The 21,015-nt window shown below is 35.5% G+C and overlaps 1 protein-coding gene across 1 annotated transcript; it reads left to right on the forward strand.

Annotated features, from left to right (window-relative positions):
* The first annotated feature begins 128 nt into the window (after positions 1 to 128).
* LOC131957135 (endothelin-converting enzyme-like 1) lies at positions 129 to 19,367 on the forward strand. The gene is made up of 7 exons (XM_059321851.1): positions 129 to 267; positions 9,320 to 9,439; positions 11,707 to 11,837; positions 14,901 to 14,966; positions 17,933 to 18,028; positions 18,540 to 18,625; positions 19,259 to 19,367. Exons 1-7 carry the CDS (start codon positions 159 to 161, stop codon positions 19,359 to 19,361), a joined length of 711 nt encoding a protein of 236 aa, XP_059177834.1. The 5' UTR covers positions 129 to 158; the 3' UTR covers positions 19,362 to 19,367.
* Positions 19,368 to 21,015: the final 1,648 nt, after the last annotated feature.

Consider the following 21,015-nt stretch of genomic DNA (forward strand, 5'->3'; position numbering starts at 1 on the left):
TGACGCTCTCGTTGAAAGTACCCAAGGATAACGCTGCCAGTGTGACCAACTCCAGCGTGAAGCCGGTGATCGAGTCGATCAGTGAGGAGATTGTCAGCCGGTGTCAATCGCTATCCGGGCCCGCGGGTCCGTTCGATGAGTACAATTACACGACGAATATGTTGAGGATAATCCAGTTTTATCATAGCGAGTATTACCGGGGTCGGCTAACAAGGACCTCGAGGGACGTGGAGTTATCGGCCTTGTGGATCGCGTCTAGTATTCCAGGTTAGTCTTTTATATAGTCGTCGATACCCTTAGAATGGTATTTTATGTGTGAAGTGATAAGTCAAGGGAAAAAGTAACGATGTTTGTTTTATTTTTAAACATCAAAATTTTACTTTATTTTATTCGCACGCATTAAAACTAGACGTCTTGATTTGGTTGATCATTAACATGATTAGGTAAATAATGGATTGATATACGTACATTTCAATTTATATATTTCAGTATGTTACGGTTTTAATATTAATACACTAAGATATTAACGACATTAAGACATTTTCCCCACTAGTTTTGCATCCATCTTTCACTTATTTAACCCAAACGCCAACTGCAATAAACAAACAGTAACTTTAAATAAAAGCACATCTAAAAATGGTCATTTGATTTATAAAAATTAAATTCCTATTGTGATGATAACAAATTATACCGCCATGCAATTATTTTGCCATTTTACCCTAATTAGTAAAAATATTTTTTTCCAAAAATAAGCAACTTTTATTTTCCATTATGTTTAAAACGTAAAGGCACATAACTCATTGTTTTAATTAACACAGCACGCCTGCTAGCGCTGAGATAAAACGCCCCTTAAGTCAATGGCGTGTGCCTCATTTTTCAGAAATTACTCTATAGAATCTTTGAATTTTAAAAACTTTGAAACAAGGGAGACGACTTTAGTCGGCTTGTCTAGGGGACGCAAGACGGTATCCTAGGGCGATCTCACGTAAATCAGCAGTTTAAAATCTTCCTCCTTCTCCAGCTCTCCCCTCCCCCTTTTGTTGAAATCGATTTTAATCGGTACCTCCCCAGGATCGCAAACATAAATTCTCCATTATCAGCTTCATCGCAGGAAATTTAAAAACGAAAATTGAATTTTTATACGAATTTATGGCGAGTGACTCTTCACATGTGGAGACAAAAAAAATGGTGGATAATAGCCTTCACCCCTTCAGATTTTAAGTACTTCTAGTTGTCTCAGTGTCCGGTGTTTCATTATGATAGCAAATTACAAAACAATTTACGGACTTTTAATAGAGGTAGAAGTCCATTCTTAGTATAAATTATGATTCAGGTCTCAAAATAAATGAAACTGTCATTAGGCGCTGAAGCACAATATGAAATAAATTAATTAGTAAAATATTTTTTGATTATTTTTGAAGACGTGAATACCGCCATCAAAAGCATTGCTGCAGGTCGTGGTAATTACATTTTAATTAAAGTAATTACCTTCCGGGTATGATAAATTATTTGTGAATTTTATTTTAAAAAATGTTTTAATCGTTGTAATATAGTAATCCTTCTTTTAGGCCAAACCTTACAAACATACATTATTGTGGATTAAGACACATTTCATAATATGAGACATACGGAATATGATAAGACATGTGTAGCATAGCATTAGGCATATATCATTGCTTTTAAACAAATATAACACGGTTTACGGCATTTATAGCATGACTTTTATCAACAATACGTATATGGTGTCATTCAGGGATGAACCCACCCTTCCCCCGCCACATTCTTGTGACGCTACTTTATAGATTAACTGTATGCTTATGATAGTCTCTACATTATTTTGGGACAAGTTTAAGAACACACACATAAACTTAAAGTAAAGTATATACACAAGATTTAATCCGTAAGCAGTAATCTACTACGAGCTTCTAAACCATTCACTGAGCTTGAGCATCAATTGGAGTTTCTTTTGTAAAACATCTGGACATCTTCCTTGAGTTACCTTATCAATGAGATACATTGTATCACTATGTCCTGAGACTTTTGCAGGCTTTTCTTATCTCTAAAGATCCCAGCGCTGTCTCAAATGTTAGCGTATCTGTCGCTCTACATGGCTTGACACGATATAACAAACAATCAAACATAAGCTGTCTGTTGTCTTACATGATTGTCCAGATAGATTGAGCATCAAACAATCAAACATGAGCTGTATGTTATACATGATAACTTGTCGCGATAGTTTTAACAACAAACAATCAAACATGAGCTGCCTGTTGTCCTCCATGATTTAACCAGATACATTGAACAACAAACAATCCAACATGAGCAACCAATGAGACGACACGCCGCTGAGTACACTTATTGTACTCTCCACCATTGGAGGTCACGTGTTTTATCTGTGGAGCGTCTCGTGACATTTATAGTACACACACTGCAGTGATCGATCTATATCGGGGTGCCACGAGTTCGAAACTTCGGCGAGTTTGAATGTTATTCCAGACTTCAACTGGCTGTACCAAACCAAACTATGAGGTTCTAGGTACTGGGTGGGGGAGTAAGGACCTAGTGGAAACTACATGGCCATAGAGTATAAATATTCCAGGGTCTGCCTATTCTGCAGCTATCGCTTGGTTAGGTGTTCCTGTGAACACAGAAATGTAGGTTTCGTCAGGCTAGGTTAGTTTTAAATGTCGAACTTCCTAGCACATAGTCCCCCGACAGCGGCTTTCTGGTATAGACTCTCCAAATGTCCCCAGGTGTATCCAATCTTCTTGGTGTCTTCTTCCAGGTCACGTCTCCATGCCGTCTTTGGTGGCCTGTTTTTCTTTTGTCCTGTGGATTCCAGAGTGAATCCTGACTTGTTATACGGGACACAGGCATACCAAGACAGGCCTCACAGATGGAAAATACGAAATTAGCTTGCTTGTCGACACATAGATTTTATTCTAAAATTCTTGCATTTTTAAATTATTTTTTACAGGATTTTCTAATATTTTTTTCAATGATATCTTGGTAAAATAGACTGCATCTTTTTAATAAATTCAACTATACTTATACAGAAATTTCACAATCTCAAAGAGCCTGTAAAATTTAATCATACACAAACACCATGTCCATCTCCTGTTCAAAGCTGGACAGACGAGTTTGAGATGGCTTGTCTTATCTGTATGCTTATGCACGCCCGCCTACTTTAAAACCATTAACTTTAACATGGGCGGAATCGATCCTGTAATATATCGAGATTTGGCTAATGTTGAGGTGGGATTTTTGGGGGACGTGCTCTTTATACAGCGCTGTTTTTTTTTACACTGAGATGTTTTGTAAAGATGTGTTTTCTGTATGCGTGCAATCACGATAACAAGGGCATATGCGACAAGTGCATGTGGGTATCTGTATGTATATGTAACTGTGTGTCTGAAATGAAAGCGTTAGCATACCAAAACATACACATAAAAAAGCATCATGATTTCGAAAATGATTTTTTTTTAATTTAGCTCCTGTGATGCGTTGTGAAACTTTAGCTCACTCGCCCTTCACTTTAGCTCTGGTATGACTTGTGTTATTGAAATCTTCCTTCGCCCTCTTGTTCTTACTTCGAAATTAATAAACAGAAATTCATTAAAATTGGCCGTGGTTTATTTAGATACCAGAATTTGCGTCAAGACGTTTTTCATTTTAAAATTAAATTTACTTAACTTTATTGATTTAGTAAATATTTTATAAAACATATGACAAGATCACGAACTTAATCCCCAACATTTTACTAAACAGATACCGTACTAGTACACCTCCCCGTCGTTGGCGTTATCAATCATACATTTTAAAGTATTTTGTCTTGAAGTGTAATTTAACATACTATAGAGTCATATATTTTAAAACTATTTAAGATTTATTTTTACAGTTCTCGTCTTAAAGTACTGTCCATGTCTACATTTTTATTTAATGTAGGCCTATTAAAACGAATATATTTTACTTTGATCTTTTGACCTGTGACATCAAAAATAGTTTTCTCACTTGAATTTCGCATATTTCATGTCAGTATAAAAAAATCTAGTATGTCAACAGTAAATATTTTGAAAGTCATATTTTTAAACGATTTTAGGTTGAGGCAGAATAAAGTAATTTATTTTAGCAACGCAATCTCCTTAGCCGAATGACCCAAAAAAATGAAAAAAACACTACGAAGTTCAAAAATTAAAATAAAATTAATTATAAATATCAATATGTCCTTAAATATAATTACCTATCGTTGTTGAACTCTGCTTAATAGATCTGCTCTTATTGTGGAGAAGAAAGTAGTATTTGAAGTGTATAATTGAAAACTAAAATCTAAATTTAGATTTGTTTTGCTTTGTTGCTTGCCTATTTTAACCGAGTTCAAAGAAAGCGGAACAATTTCCGTGAACTTTGTTATCGTGATTTGGAAACAATGAGATTTACCGAACACAAATTATATACACATTCAATGACAATTCCGCGTGACATTTGCTTACCGTTGCTAATAGCACAATAATTTGACAAGTTTAGCCTAAAAATGTCTTCCTTGTATAGACTTTGATCAAGTTAAAAAAGGAACGAAAATAAAAAAATAAAACAAATAAAACGGGTCTATTGAACACTTTTATACTTTATTAATTTATGCATATATATATATATATATATATATATATATATATATATATATATATATATATATATATATATATATATATATATATATATATATATATATATATATATATATATATATATATATATATATATATATATATATATATATATATATATATATATACATTTCAAAGATATTTTTTATTTAAGGAAATAGAATTATGTGTTTAGGAGTCGCTCGCCACTTCAACGCTGTTAGACGGATATTTGTGGTAGATACGTGACTATCACAAGGTTAAAAATAACAAATTGAAGAAAATATATCACCTAGATAATTTATTATCCGTATATATTGTTCGACATATTATTATTGTCGAGTTGTTGAAGGTGGAAGTAGTTTAGCCGCAGCGATCTATAATAGTTTATATCATAATTTCCGCTGAACATTTCCGACGAAGTGTTTTTTCAAATTTTCACCGTGGTTGTATCGGCTCTTGACATTTACAAACCATTTCAGTTTGACGATGTCTTCTGTTTTCTGCACCTTTAGCTTGAGTGTTCTTACAGTGTGAGTGCTTAAAAAAGGTTTTGTAATTGGTGTCAGGTAATATGTGAATGCGGAAATTTCCTGCAACATTTGTCGTCATATTGGAAGCAGATTGGAGATATTTAAAAATAATAAACAGACACATTCAGATAGAGACTTGTGTTGGGCGAAACGTTCCAACTAGCTAATTCAACTGTATGTGTGTGCATCCTTTTTCTAATATCATATTCCACTCAAATGTTTATAAGATGGTTTTGTAAAGATTTTTGTGTATTTCGTACATATGTTTTTCAAAAAATATGTTTTGTAAGCATATTGTGTAAATATGTCTCAATAGTATGTTTCATGCGAATATTTTATGAAAATCTTTCTTTATTATAATTATTCGTATTTAAGTAAGATCGTGTTGTAATTAGTTTTGTGTGCGTTCTGTGTAAGAACTAAACACTGTCATGTAGGTGTAGTATGGCCAAGCCATTCTCGGGTAGCTTTGGCTGATTGGGTCATAACGTATTTATACAAAGACAGTTCTATAAAGCAAACATAACTGGGAATATGCTGAAATAGTACACTTTAAACCATGATATTCAACATATAGTATCGTCAACATTATATCCTGTAGAATGATAATGCTACTCTCTTCCAGAGGCATAGCGACCCTTCCCGGCGCCTGGGGACAAACTTTCGATTTGCACCCCCCTCAAGATTTTCATTTGCACCCCCCCCCCTCAAACTTTTGCACCCCCCCCCCCCCCCTCGCTACGTTACTGCTCTCTTCAAATATGTGGATATTTGTTATATTAAATGTAATGGGTAATTCATGGCAGAGCCACGAGACTATCACAGCCCCCCCCCCTTTGCTAGGCTATCACATACCCCTCTCCACTAGGCGATACATGACCCCTCTCTACTAGGTTATGACAGACCCATCTGTACTAGGCTGTCATATACCCCTTTTTTCTAGGCTGGTACACCATCAACCAATCCCTACTAGGCTGACCCCCCTCCCCCCACCTTTTTTTACTGGGCTGTCAAAAACCCCTCACCACTAGGATATGTGAGACCCCTCCTCTGGGCTATCACAGACCCCCCACCCACTAGACTATAACCAACCCCTCTCTACTACGTTAGCACAGACCCTATATACTAGAATATCCCAGACCCCTCCATTAGGCTATCACAGACCCCTCCACTGGGCTATCACAGACCCCTCCATTAGGCTATAACCAACCCCTCTCGACTAGACTATCCCAGACCCCCTCCACTAGGCTAACACAGACCCCTTGTACTAGACTATCACAGACCCCCTCCACTAGGCTAACACAGACCCCTTGTACTAGACTATCACAGACCCCCTCCACTAGGATATGAAAGACCCCCACCTACTAGGCTAACACAGACCCCTCTCTACTAGACTATCACAGACCCCCTCCACTAGGCTATGAAAGACCCCCACCTACTAGGCTAACACAGACCCCTCTCTACTAGACTATCACAGACCCCCTCCACTAGGCTATGAAAGACCCCCACCTACTAGGCTAACACAGACCCCTCTCTACTAGACTATCACAGACCCCCTCCACTAGGCTATGAAAGACCCCTTCACTAAGCTATAACCAACCCCCCCTCTACTAGACTATCACAGACCCCTTCACTAAGCTATAACCAACCCCCCCCTCTACTAGACTATCCCAGACCCCTCTCTACTACGCAACAACAGATCCCTCTCTACTAGACTATCCCATACCCCTCCATTAGGCTATAACCAACGCCTCCACTAGGCTATCACAGACCCCCACCTACTAGGCTATAACCAACCCCCCTCCACTAGACTATCCCAGAACCCTCCACTAGGCTATCCCAGACCCCTCTCTACTAGACTATCCCAGACCCCCCCCCCCCCCTCCCACTAGTCATCCCAAGTCCAGACTACATCTGACAGATATCCCCGATTCTATTTAAAAACCACTCCGCTCTTCCTAGTCAAGTGCTTTGTGACCATTTGTCAGTCGCTTATTGATTTTTGTATGTGTGAATATTTGAGTTGTCCCCCTTTTCGTTGACTACTAGTGATTGCCGTGTTATGATACATATACCGTACCACTGTTAGTAAACTATAATCATTTCAACATTGCACTTCTTCAGACACTGTATCTTATTATTTACTTCTTTTATTAATTATGTAACGCAATTAACTGTTCAATGTTATGTGTCCTAGCTCCTTGCCTTATTTGTAATCGAATGAAGTTTAGAACAAATACACGGAACTATCGCAATAGGAAACAGGTGGATACCTTATGTTATAACCATAGTAGACTGCGCTATTTAGTTGGAAGGTTGAAAACCTCAGCGCTAGTTAAAGTGATACCGTTATTGATAGCGGCGTACTCGCGGCAAAGATGAAATAAACAATCAGTCTTTAGTCAACAGGTATACGCATATAGACGTGTTGTAACGTGTATTTTTCTTGAAGCAAGGACCGGTGCAATAAAAATGATGTCGACTTTTTTTTTTTGTATTTCTAAACAGAAGGATGAGCGTATGGTTTTTCTAATGAGGTGAATGGAAAGTTGTGAGGTCATGTTATGAAAATGGCCGGGCTCTACTCTAAAGGCTGGGGCTAAATTATAAGCTAATTCGCCTGAGGTGAATGATTGGTGATCAATTCTACACATTAATGTGATCTAATAATGTTATGGAAGTTAATGTAATCTAAAGAGTGTATGTCATCTACCTTGGCTGTTGTACATAGTCCATACACACAAGAAGTATGCCACATACATTAGCGACAACTCAATCAAATGGTTTACATGTCCAGTCACCCCCCTCCCCCCCCCCTCACACCAGGTGTCAACATCGTGAATGTCAACATGCTGTAATTTGCATTGACATCATTTACATCACATTTAAACCTTGCTACATTTAATTTTGATTAGGGGATTTGAGGTTTTAATATCACGATAACGCAATTACACTAAAGCTAGTCGAGGGTTTCGACATTAATTAAACCGTCGCGGTTAATTAATGCTCACCACAATTTGTGATCACGTTTTTGTCGTCAAAACTCAGGTGTTCAGACCTCCTGAGGCTTGTGGTTCGTGGGCTGATTAAACCCGCATTAGATATGTTAATTATCAAATCGTGATAGTTAAAATAATTTAAACAACTGAACCAACCCTGGACTTAAGGAAGGCTACTGAGAAAATTTTCTTTCATTATTTATCATTGATAATTGTAGATCACTCTTTTAAAATGAGTTAAATATTTTGAATTTAAAATACTTTGAATTTTAATGTTTCAAATAATTTGAATTTAAATGAATTATATTTTCTCGTATATAATTAGTAGGCCTATCTGTTTTCCGGATTGTACATTTGAATGATGTGTAAATGTAACTGTAGTGCTGCGAGTCTATTAGATGAACAATGATCCATATACATGCGACATATATTAATCTTAGAACAATAACAACTCGTAGGTTACACATTTGCCGAAAAATGTCATTACCTGGTGGCCGTGATGGCATAGCGCCAGAACACTAGCAAGGTTGGGTTCAGTGTTTGAGTCTGAGGGTTTTCTCAGGGTTCATCCTGCTCTCACGGATGTCAGGAGATGCTTCTAGAAGATGTCTGGGCATTGAGGTGACCACATTATTTCCCACCCCAAAAGTTTCGAATTCACTTGAAACTTTCGGTGGTGTGAGACCGAACTAAATTTTCCGTGGAGGCGGATGGGCACTTGAAAAAGTATATATTTTCTATGTAACTTTAAACCCCAAGTCTAATAAAACATATAAACTAGATTCATAAAACTCTAACATAAGAACTTCAATCATAAACGAACTATCACCATAACATCAGACTGTAGTATAACTACCAACCTATATTCGTAAATGTTTCCAAAAATAAAAGAGACAACTTTAGTCTCGGCCCCCAGCTAAAATTGTACACCAAACTTTCTAAAGAGATGAATCACCCTCGGATTTAAAATGCCACGAAAATCACAGGGCGCCATTTATCTCGATGACGTCACGACACGATTTTGTTAAAAAATTATTTCTGTCTTTGACAAGCGTGACCTCTTGACCTTTCCAATGAAGAAGTGGAAAGGAAACTGCCTCGAAATTGTGTTTTCATCCCGTTCTTTTGATTTTCTTTTCCTCAGATAATTACAGATCGCGGGCCGGGCCCATTGTCTATCCATTTCCGGTTCCACAGCCTATAATGTACGGATCCCTGGGAACGTTCTTGGCATCAATGGTAGCGGAGCAGCTCGGGATAGCGAGTAAGTAACGACAGGTGACATTAGGCCGGACTCTCAGGTGATTTTAGAGGTATAGGGAGGATCTTCAGGTGATGTTAGAGGAATAGGAAGGACCTTCATGTGATGTTAGAGGTTGGTGTAGGGAGGATCTTCAGGTGATGTTAGAGGAATAGGAAGGATCTTCAGGTGATGTTAGAGGTTGGTGTAGGGAGGACCTTCATGTGATGTTAGATGAATAGGGAGGATCTTCAGGTGATGTTAGAGGAATAGGAAGGACCTTCATGTGATGTTAGAGGTTGGTGTAGGGAGGATCTTCAGGTGATGTTAGAGGAATAGGAAGGACCTTCATGTGATGTTAGAGGTTGGTGTAGGGAGGATCTTCAGGTGATGTTAGAGGAATAGGAAGGACCTTCATGTGATGTTAGAGGTTGGTGTAGGGAGGACCTTCATGTGATGTTAGATGAATAGGGAGGATCTTCATGTGATGTTAGTGAGGACCTTAGGGGTATAGGGAGGACCCTCCAGTGACTTAAGGCTGATATAGGGAGGACATTCAGGTGATGTTAGAGGCTGGTATAGGGAGGATCTTCGGGTGACGTTAGAGGAATAGGAAGGACCTTCATGTGATGTTAGAGGTTGGTGTAGGGAGGACGTTCATGTGATGTTAGATGAATAGGGAGGATCTTCAGGTGATGTTAGAGGAATAGGAAGGACCTTCATGTGATGTTAGAGGTTGGTGTAGGGAGGATCTTCAGGTGATGTTAGAGGAATAGGAAGGACCTTCATGTGATGTTAGAGGTTGGTGTAGGGAGGATCTTCAGGTGATGTTAGAGGAATAGGAAGGACCTTCATGTGATGTTAGAGGTTGGTGTAGGGAGGACCTTCATGTGATGTTAGATGAATAGGGAGGATCTTCAGGTGATGTTAGAGGAATAGGAAGGACTTTCAGGTGATGTTAGAGGAATAGGGAGGACCTTCGTGTGATGTTAGAGGTATAGGGAGGATCTTCAGGTGATGTTAGAGGTATAGGGAGGACCTTCAGGTGGTGTTAGAGGTATAGGGAGGACCTTCAAATGATGTTAGAGGAATAGGGAGGATCTTCAGGTGATGTTAGAGGTATAGGGAGGACCTTCAGGTGATGTTAGAGGAATAGGGAGGACCTTCGTGTGATGTTAGAGGTATAGGGAGGATCTTCAGGTGATGTTAGAGGTATAGGGAGGACCTTCAGGTGGTGTTAGAGGTATAGGGAGGACCTTCAGGTGGTGTTAGAGGTATAGGGAGGACCTTCAAATGATGTTAGAGGAATAGGGAGGACCTTCAGGTGGTTACACGTATAGGGAGGACCTTCGGGTTACGTTAGAGGTTGTTATAGTGAGTAAAACGAGGTGGCTCTTAAAAAGAATTCAATACACAAAATTATAGATTAACGTTCAATAAGGAAATGTTTATCGGAGATGTTTAAGCTTATAATATGTCCAAGTATCAAAACAATATATACATGAATTTAAGGGGGCAGTATCACCCAGAAATTTGAAAATTGACGAAAAAATTTGCCAAAAAAAAACTATTATACATACACACATAAATCTTTTACCATAATAGTAAATATCAAGGAGCTATAAAACAGCACATAAAAGAAAGTTAACGTATGATGCAAACATTTTTTATAAATAATTTTACCAAAAATTGTTTACTAAGTAATTTTTGGCTGCGGTTTTTCAATATTTAGGCCCTTCCTGCTGAAAATGCTCTAGGAGATGCATAACAGGGTAGCCTATGTCTGGAACTAGGAGATATCCATTGTGACAAATTTTGAAAATGTTAGAATTTTTCAAAGTCAGACCAAAATAATTGAACTTTGAAATTTCCTAATAAATTTATCTCTCAATAGAATACTATTATCTTAGTCCCGGACATAGCCAATAACGCAAGGAAGGTTTATACCAAATTTTAAGTACTTTACTTATGGTTTCGAAAAAATATTTACAAAAAATTCAAAATGTAATAAAATATTAACAAAATAATTTTTTGACAATTTATTGCCATACATATACCCTACAATTTATATACTGTATTATAGCAGAAGAAACGTTACTACTGCTGTAAAAATTTGACATGTGTATGTCGAATAGTTTTTTTTTGGTGATAGTTTTTGTTTCCCTCCCTTAGTCTGGGTGATACTGCCCCCTTAAAATGGGAGGTAACTGCAACAATTTCGTGCGCCTCTAGTCCACCACCAATGACTTCCCCTTGTCAACAAACTAACTAGTTCATGTTTTACTCGCCAGGATTGCTGGATCACCACTCGGACGGTCTGATCAACAACAGTGTTATCCTGGGTCTGGGGGTTCAGCTGAACGAACTAGTCAAGATGTATTCAGAGATGGACATACTGACATACGGCTCGGAGGTTTACAAGGTGAGAAGGTGTGACAGTTTGTGATACAGTGGGGCGTTGTACAATATGTGACAATGTGAGACATTTCGACAAGTTGATACGATGACAAGTTTTGATAAGGTGAGACGTTGTGACTAGACTAGACAATGTAAATAGCTTATTAGCAACCGCCTTTTTTAAAATCGTTTTTTTATTATGAGAGCAACGGAAATGTTCAAGTCGAAATATTGAATATATAAGTATTATGTTCTATGCGTATGAAATAGTTATTTAAAATATTAAAATGTGTTTTTTTTTACAAATCTAGAATTAAAAGGCAACGCTGTCGTCATATTGCCCACACCTTCAAAACTCCTCTCCTTCCTAATTTATAGCGATAAGCTTTATATCAATAAGTCTATATAAATGGATGAATAACTATTATAATGCCTATTGTCAATCATATATATACATTTGTATATAATGCTATATATGATGATTTATATAATACACGATGTAGTGTAAAAGTAAAGTTTCCCTTTCAAACCTGACGGTCTATAGGGCAAGTGAAGTAGAGTTCACTTGTTTCTGTGACCTCGGCATATAAAGAGATAGTGTGGTCAGCACTATGCCCAGCCGCCTTTACTCCCCCTAACTTGAGTTAGGTACTCATCAGATTTGGTTTGACTCTGGGACGGTCTACTGACTTGAATACAGATTCGAACTCGAGACTTACGGGTTAGCAGTCCAGCTCTCTACCGCTAGACCTCTCCGTCCGATGTAATGTGGCTACGCTATAAAATCTATTTTTTGCATACATAAACCACTTATAGTACTTAACAAATTTTACCAAACACAACAATATTTTAGCCCTAAGTACTGTCTACTGTTTACACCGATGGCTGGTTATATTCTATCGCTGAGAGTGATCTCCCCTTAAACTAACGAATTATTAAAACTTTGATCTTTATTCACCAAGTCCAAACAGTTTAACCACAAATGTTATTTCTCACACCCCGAATTTTCAACACATCAGTTAATATTGACACTGACGTCTTCTAGAATATTGACCTGCAGGCTGTTCTAGAATATTTACATGCATGGCCTTCTGGGATATTGACACACAGGGGTTGTCGATTGACCACTTGAATATCAGTGGCCTATAGACATTAGCGCTGGAGGGTTTTTATAGCGTCAAGACAGGAGTTTTTTTGTGTCCTGCGTCTTTTCACTGCTAAACACACACCCGCCAATCACTGACTGGTTAGCAGGGCAGCTCTTTGAGATGTAAACACGGCACCATTTTAAAATAAAGCACACTTGGAATATTTCATAGCCCGGGGACGGGGGAGGCTTGTTTAAATTTAGCTGCACTTAGTTTAGCTCTTTGACGCTGCAGTAGTTGGGCCAATGGCAGGAAACTAATGCAGCTTGTCAAAATGTTGGTAGAGATTGAAGGTTTTTTTTATAAAGATTATTTTGGTGTGGTTGTAGCTAAAAATAACTTTTTCAGTTTTGAAAAAAAAACCATCGATATTGGATAAAATCAGATTTGATTATACAAGGAAACAGAAAGGCCACATGAGTTCTAAAGTCATAAGCCATACTTTTATATTTTCCATGAGTTCTACATTAATAACTCATACTTTTCTGTTCTACATGAGATCTACAGCCATATGTCATACTTTTCTATGGGCTCCATGAGTTATGCAGTCATAATTCAAGCTTTTCTGTTGACTCCATAAGCTCTACAGGCATAAATCATACTTTTAGTTTGACTCAAACTGTGACTTAACTGTCGATATGTGTACACTGAAAAAGCATCTTTCCCTTTTACCTAGGATTCACATGTAACGCCCACATCTTAGCAATTATGTGGGGAAAATAAAACATGCGCAGTTCCCGTCCTACCATCTCCACTCTTCTAACCCTACACATATCAACATCCCCCACCCAATACTACCGCACTCTTATAAAGAACGAAAATACATCTATATTTACGCATGTACACAAATCTTTTCAAACTGCGTCTATTTTCTACCAACCACGTAAATAAACATGTTCAATACCCCCTCCCCCTTCCCCGACCCAGACGACCCCATCACCGTGCCCGGGGGGGGGGGGGGGGGGAAGGGGGGTCGTATTATTTTTTACAAACTTTCTTCGGGTGTAATTGTTTCAGTCACTAGAAAACTTGAGTGATCGTTCCACATGGATAGATGTCACTGAACTCGTTCAGCTGATTATCTCAAAAAAAGAGATTGATAATTGAAAGATCGACGAAGAAAACAACCCACAGGGCTAGAAATGGGACCAGGGGCGCGCGCGTTGCGACGGAGGAGGGGGTACATTTTGACAAACAATAATTGCAGTAGGAAAGTCGTCAAAGCATGGATAATTGCTCGGTTGTTTTTGAGTTTGGATCTTTAGAATATACTCGAGATGTAATTTAACAAGCGGTAGGGGGGAAGGGGTATTCAAAATCGATGATACAGGTCGATACAAGTTCTACTTGCAGAGATATTATAATTTAAATCAATTTATAACTGTGATTTGTGTACAGGAATAGAAATATACTTAAAATAACAGCTAGCTGACGGCAGAAGATTTTTGTTAATTAAATTTAACGTATAATTAGCTCGTTCGGTTGTGAATACTATTTTAATAATCGATAACAAAGTGTGATTAACAATAGTACAACAAACTATATACATTGTAAGATGTAATGCTATAGATTATTTTTTTCAATAAAATTTTACATTTGTATCCTCTTCTACGTATATATATATATATATATATATATATATATATATATATATATATATATATATATATATTAAATACTTAATGGTAATGTTTTAATGATATAAATGGTATAAAAAATAGAATTGCAGTTTTCGAAAGACTAGCTATAAGAAAAAAAAAACATGTAGGGTAACTAATATAATTATATACTAGGACATCATTTAAATTATATTTTAATTAGTTGATTAATTGGAACATGTGACTTTTAATCAAGAAAAAAGATAATTTGTTAATGTTGTGAAAATATGATATTTCTACACTAATTACTGTACATATAATTAAATGATGTTGTATTTGTAGGCCCAGGCTGAAGAAACCAGAGACCAGCAACTTCGAGATCACCTGACACTCAAGCTCTCGTTTAAGGTTCGTCTTTCCGCTCTGACACAATTAGTTTTATAAATGTATAGCAAGTTAATGTGTTCCCTTAAGTATGGAACATAATGGAGATCCCCTAGTTTAGTATTACTCTTGTCATTCATGTGTTTTAATATCAATAGATTCATTTGCAATCCAGTGATGCTTACCTAATGTGTGACTTCTAACAGCATTTATAGATATCACTTTTTAATGACAATACCAAAAATATTTCTATTTCAAAAATTAACATTTTAATATTTTGTTAGCCCTAAATTGTAGAGAACTATAGCATTTTGAGGTTCGTGTTTTTCTACATGTTGTAACACATCTATCAAATGTTTCCTAAAGCTTAGATACTAAAATTATTCGATATACACAATGCCGACGCCAGGTTATTTAGCACCCTAGGCAAAACTTATTAAAACGCTCCCTTTCATCACAAATTAATTACTAAAACATATGTACAAGAAAACAATTAATTAAAAGTGATTATTTATCAGTTGCATACACGTTATAACACGTTATAAGTTGACATCAAAAGCAAAATTTACTTGCCTCCTTCGTCTCAAAAGTTTGTATTAATTCCTTCAATTCCAGTTTGTAAGCATAATCACATTTCATTGAAACTGTTGCTAAGTCCACGAGTATACTTTGTACTTTACGACATCCCCCCACTACCCCCCCCCCTTAGAAAATTGTAAGTGCTTCCCCCCCCCCCCCCCACACCCCCATTCCGGGAGGAAAAAAGTCTGAAAAAAAAACATAAAAAAAGTTCTTGTAGTGTTCGACTCTCTGCAGTCCTCCCAAGGTGAGTTCCAAAACGGAACGTACCTGTTTTAAGCTTGACTGTCTTTAGTTATAATTGTAAGATGTCTATATTGTGTGATTATGTAACGATTTTTTTTGTTTGAAAAATAAAAGGTTATAAATGTTATAGATTCCAGCCTAAAATTGTTATACATGAATCCTTTAGGAGAGAGTGAACATTATAAAAAGACTATTAATTAGATGTTTAATTTACGATTGTCTACTAACATTAAGTATCGCAATCTAAGTATTTGTTTTTCAACTTGGTAATGATAAAAACTCTATATAATTATTACTGCAGAAAAAAAAACTTAAAGTTGTATTTATATGTTAGCGATCAACCTAAGGTGCAGGAATTTGAAATGAATGTAAGCTAAGCAACGAATTATCTCCCATTTAAAAAACGAAAAAAAAATTATTCAAGGGAAATAACTTTTATAAGAATTGCTAAATTAACCAAGTGTAAATAAGTCATTTTTGAAAAATACAATAAAATGCTAAAAATTTCATTACGTAATAATAATAACAAATATTTAAATTAACTATGCAATCTTGAAAAAACAATATATTTACCTATAAAATACTTAACTGTAGGTTTGTTTGGAAAAAATGAAAACGGTAGCTTTATTATAACATACTTCTATTAAATTTTGATAACAAACCACATTGTAGTAATCAATATGGGTCATTTAATTTGAAAAATTGTCAGGTTTTTAAAACTTTAAAATTGTAATTAAAAAAAAAAAGTTATCAATCAAACATGGCTAACTATTTTAGGTATTGCTAGAACTTTTAATTAATTATTAAAAAAATTAATTTGAAAAAAAAAAACAAAGTTTACATTTCGTTACAAATTCCATCCTATTTAAAAAAAAATAAATATTAATACTTTAAGAGTGGTTATATAGATTCCTAAAAAACCTAAAGATTTTTCACCTAGAGAACGCCTACCTTTCTTTTTAGATTGTTCCGTCCTGAATTTAAATAATTAACCTTACGTTAAAATCGACTACTCAATATACTCTACTACATTCACAACACATACCTAAACATAACTAGACTCGATGCTCCAGAACTACGACACCAACTCGTTTACTTCACCAAGCTCTACAAATGGTACTCCCAATCAACAACGATTTCACTGGACCTACTACTACTTTTTAACAGTCAATATAATTCGATACCTTAATACCACAAGAATCAGTACTCCCGAAATCCAGAACTACGATACTTCATCACCTGCATTTTCATTTCTCTACTACCAATCATATTCCAATAAACCTTCAACTACACAACCGCCAAATAAAAAATGCGATACACTTAGATACTTTATACCTACGAAACCATTTCAGCAAAAGCCTTCCGCCGTTACTCCCAAATCTAAACGAGTCATCAAAACTTACCAAACAAGTAACAATACTTTGAACACCCCGTCATTACAAAACTTTATACACCAGGACAGATTTCTAATTCAAAGTCAGAGAAAACAAGACTTACAAGCCTTCTTAAATGTTAGAAATTTAAATTATGAACTTATTTAATCGCTTTTTCAATCAGTTACATGACACAAAATTAAAAAGGCAAAGTTACTGGTAAAAAGTGCCCCGACCTTTCCAAATTAGGGAGGTGGGGGTTGCATTTTCACCATCGCGAATAAATATAGGCTTATATAGACCTAATTTTGGGGTGGGGGTGATAGTTCGTCCTGGGTGCCGAAATAGATAAAAGTTACTATTATTAGATACTTTTTTATGATAGCCATTAAACCTTTTGCGCCTTCTTAGGAATGGCGCCCTAGGCGACCGCCTAGTTCGCCTTATAGTTTATAGGTAGCGCCGGCCCTGGATATACATATAAATATATATAAATAATATATATATATATATATATCTATATCTATATCTATATCTATATTTATATATATATATATATATATATATATATATATATATATATATATATATATATATATATATATATATATATATATATATATATATATAGTTAGAGATGCAAAGAGGTATATACATATGTAAATTAAATATACATATTATTGTATATGTTTATATATGTTTGTATAAATATATTCTTAATGTGTGTGTGTTTGGTTTACAATGTTACCCCAAAACAATCTCCCCCAACCATTAAACTCGTGTCTTCCCCAGGCGTGGAAACAACTGGACAGAGATTTAGAGTCGGACCACTTCATACCTGGCCTTACCTTCACCCGACCTCAGCTCTTCTTTATTGCATTCGCCCAGGTAATAATTTACTCTCAGCGTCTGATTTCCAACAGATCTACAATCACATAATATATGGTCCGCTACTTTGATCAGATGTGTTATCTTTTTAAAAAAGTCACCTTACTTTCCCTATTCAAATAGGCACTGTTAATTTTTAAATAAAGTTCCTGCCATACTATGATGTTAATATTACGAGTTATCTTAATTTCATCCAGTGTTCCGGGTAGAAAATCTGTATTGGTACTATGTTAATAGGTTTTCTTCCTTTTCTTCCTGTTTAAAATAACGGAACAAATTTTAAACCTAGAAAGTACTTTTGGAGTAGTCGTTGGGAAGTTGATAATTCTACTTCCGGTTACAGTTTGATGAACAATTTACTTTTGTTAGAGAAATACCTACACCCTGTTAAATTGGGGATGGGAGTGAGGTGTTAATTACCCTACTTTTAAAACGTTTGATCCTGATAGTATCACTATACCAATAGAACTGTACACATGTATATCTTACATTGCTCCAATTGGTTTCACAGACCCAGTGTGAGAAGGTGAGCGACAGGGGGATATTGAAGTACTATGTGGAGGATAAGAAGAACCCAGCCATGCCTACACAACAAAGGTGATCTACATGACTGTTAGATAGTGGGGTGCTTTAGTTGGGTGCTATAGTTGCGTGCTATAGTTGGGTGCTATAGTTGCGTGCTATAGTTGGGTGCTATAGTTGCGTGCTATAGTTGGGTGCTATAGTTGGGTGCTATAGTTGGGTGCTATAGGATGGTAGAGTTATAACGAAAAGGACTAAATTGATCAAATGAAGAAATGACTATATAGTCATAGAAAGCAATGACTAAATATATCGAATAAAGAAATGACTAAATAGATCGAATAAAGAAATGATTAAATCGACCGTATAAAAGAAATCACAAAATAAACCATATAAAGAGAAGAATAAATAGAACGTATAAAGAAATGACTAAATTGACCATATAAAAAAGCACTAAATCGCGTCGATGTAAAACGTTGAAAGGATTCTGAATTATTACTCAAATATTCAAATGTTTTAAATATAATTTTTTACATTTTTTTAATACCCTTTCTGAAACGAAACGCGTATTACTCAAGACTGTTTAGTTTTATGTTTTATTTAACTGATTAATGTCTATAAAATATATTTTAAAAACAAATATTAATGTACTAAAATCTGGCACAGTGTGTTAGCATATTGTATCATAGGTGTGATTTCCTCCCACAGAGTCAACGGGGTGCTCCGAAATTCGGTCGACTTCGCTGAAGCTTTTCAGTGCTCAGACAACAAGTACATGAACTCCATGGATAAAATACAAATATTTGGCTAACTTTTAATATATCGTGTAATACAACATTGACATTGACGTGATACAACATGACACTCGTGTGATACAACATTGACATTGACGTGATACAACATAAAATTCGTGTGATACAACATAACGTTCGTGTAATACAACATAAAATTCGTGTGATACAACATAACATTCGTGCAATACAACATAACATTCGTCTGATACAACATGACATTCATGTGATACAACATGACATTCGTGTAATACAACATGACATTCGTGTAATACAACATAACATTTATGTGATACAACACTTACACTCGTGTGATACAACATAACATTCATGTGATACAACATAACATTCGTCTGATACAACATAACATTCGTGTAATACAACATGACATTAATGTGATACAACATAACATTCGTGTAATACAACATGACATTAATGTGATACAACATGACATTCGTGTAATACAACATGCCATGTGTGTGATACAACATTTACACTCGTGTGATACTTGAAACAGCATAGGTAAACCAAAGACCAACACAAGCAAGCCAGCATATGTTATACATCTAATCATCAGACATATTTTTATAGCTTTACTTCATCCGTTCTGTTCATTTATTCATACTTCATACATAATTTAAATATAGTCATATATATCACAATGCATGTATAGGCTACACCATACACTCATTTCATATATGTGTATATCCTACAATTATTTCATACAACAATTAGTTCTATATAAAATAGAGAGAAAATTAATTAACCCTCTTTATAGTTAAACCGGCAGTTGCTTGTTAACAAATATATGTGGAGTTATATACAATAATTTTTATGATTTTTCAAATGCTTCAAAATGTGTAATTTAATTATATGTGCACTCACAACGTACAATTATGCAGGTAACTAAAACGGAGGTAAAGTTTTAAATATAGTATACACAATTATAACATTTGTGGTGATGCCTGTTGATTTTATAAAGAAAAGTAGAATTATAATAATTTTAAACATATTAAACTTAAGACACACCCAAATCTTCATTACACTAACTATTAGTACTGGAATAAATTTTGATATCATTTATGTAAATGTTACTTCTTACGAAATATTGAAATATTGTAAGTTTGATGTTTTAATTATGGATTACTGAAATGCACGATACATGTAAGCAAATGTATGGGGGAGTGTAGAGTGAATGGTTGATTGTATGTTAGTTCCCACGTCATAATTTCAAACCACTGTGTAGAGTATAGGTGAATCATCTTTTCACTTTGAACATACATATGTGGCTGTTTTTGTTACATATGTGTATAAATATTATTGAATTATGTTTCTCATGTCATTCCTATTTTAACAATGTTTGTTTATGTACTTAAGTATACATATAAACTGTAAAGATATACAAACTAAAATGTACACCAAATCGTATTTTATTTAAAATATTTATTTATTACATATATTTATTTTGCTGCATTATTCATACTATGGGATTTGTGCATTTGAAACTAAATGAAATAGAATTCAAAAGCATGCTGTTTTTGTTTCGTTTTGTAAACAAATAGCAGTTTTCGGTATTTAGTCTACTCTTGATATTCTGTTTACAGAAAGTAGTGGTACACCGGGATATGTGAATATTATAAATAACATTAATGTGTATATGTAGATAATTTTAAT

This window comes from Physella acuta, unplaced genomic scaffold (genome assembly GCF_028476545.2).
Source record: "Physella acuta isolate Inbredline_101_S28 unplaced genomic scaffold, ASM2847654v3 ptg001212l, whole genome shotgun sequence".
Lineage (NCBI taxonomy): Eukaryota > Metazoa > Mollusca > Gastropoda > Physidae > Physella > Physella acuta.

Coding starts and splice junctions, on each gene's coding strand:
- LOC131957135 (XM_059321851.1), top strand. CDS start 159: ATGTTGAGGATAATCCAGTTTTATCATAGCGAGTATTACCGGGGTCGG. Junction 268..9,319: donor GATCGCGTCTAGTATTCCAG/GTTAGTCTTTTA, acceptor TCTTTTCCTCAG/ATAATTACAGATCGCGGGCC. Junction 18,029..18,539: donor TCTTTATTGCATTCGCCCAG/GTAATAATTTAC, acceptor TTGGTTTCACAG/ACCCAGTGTGAGAAGGTGAG.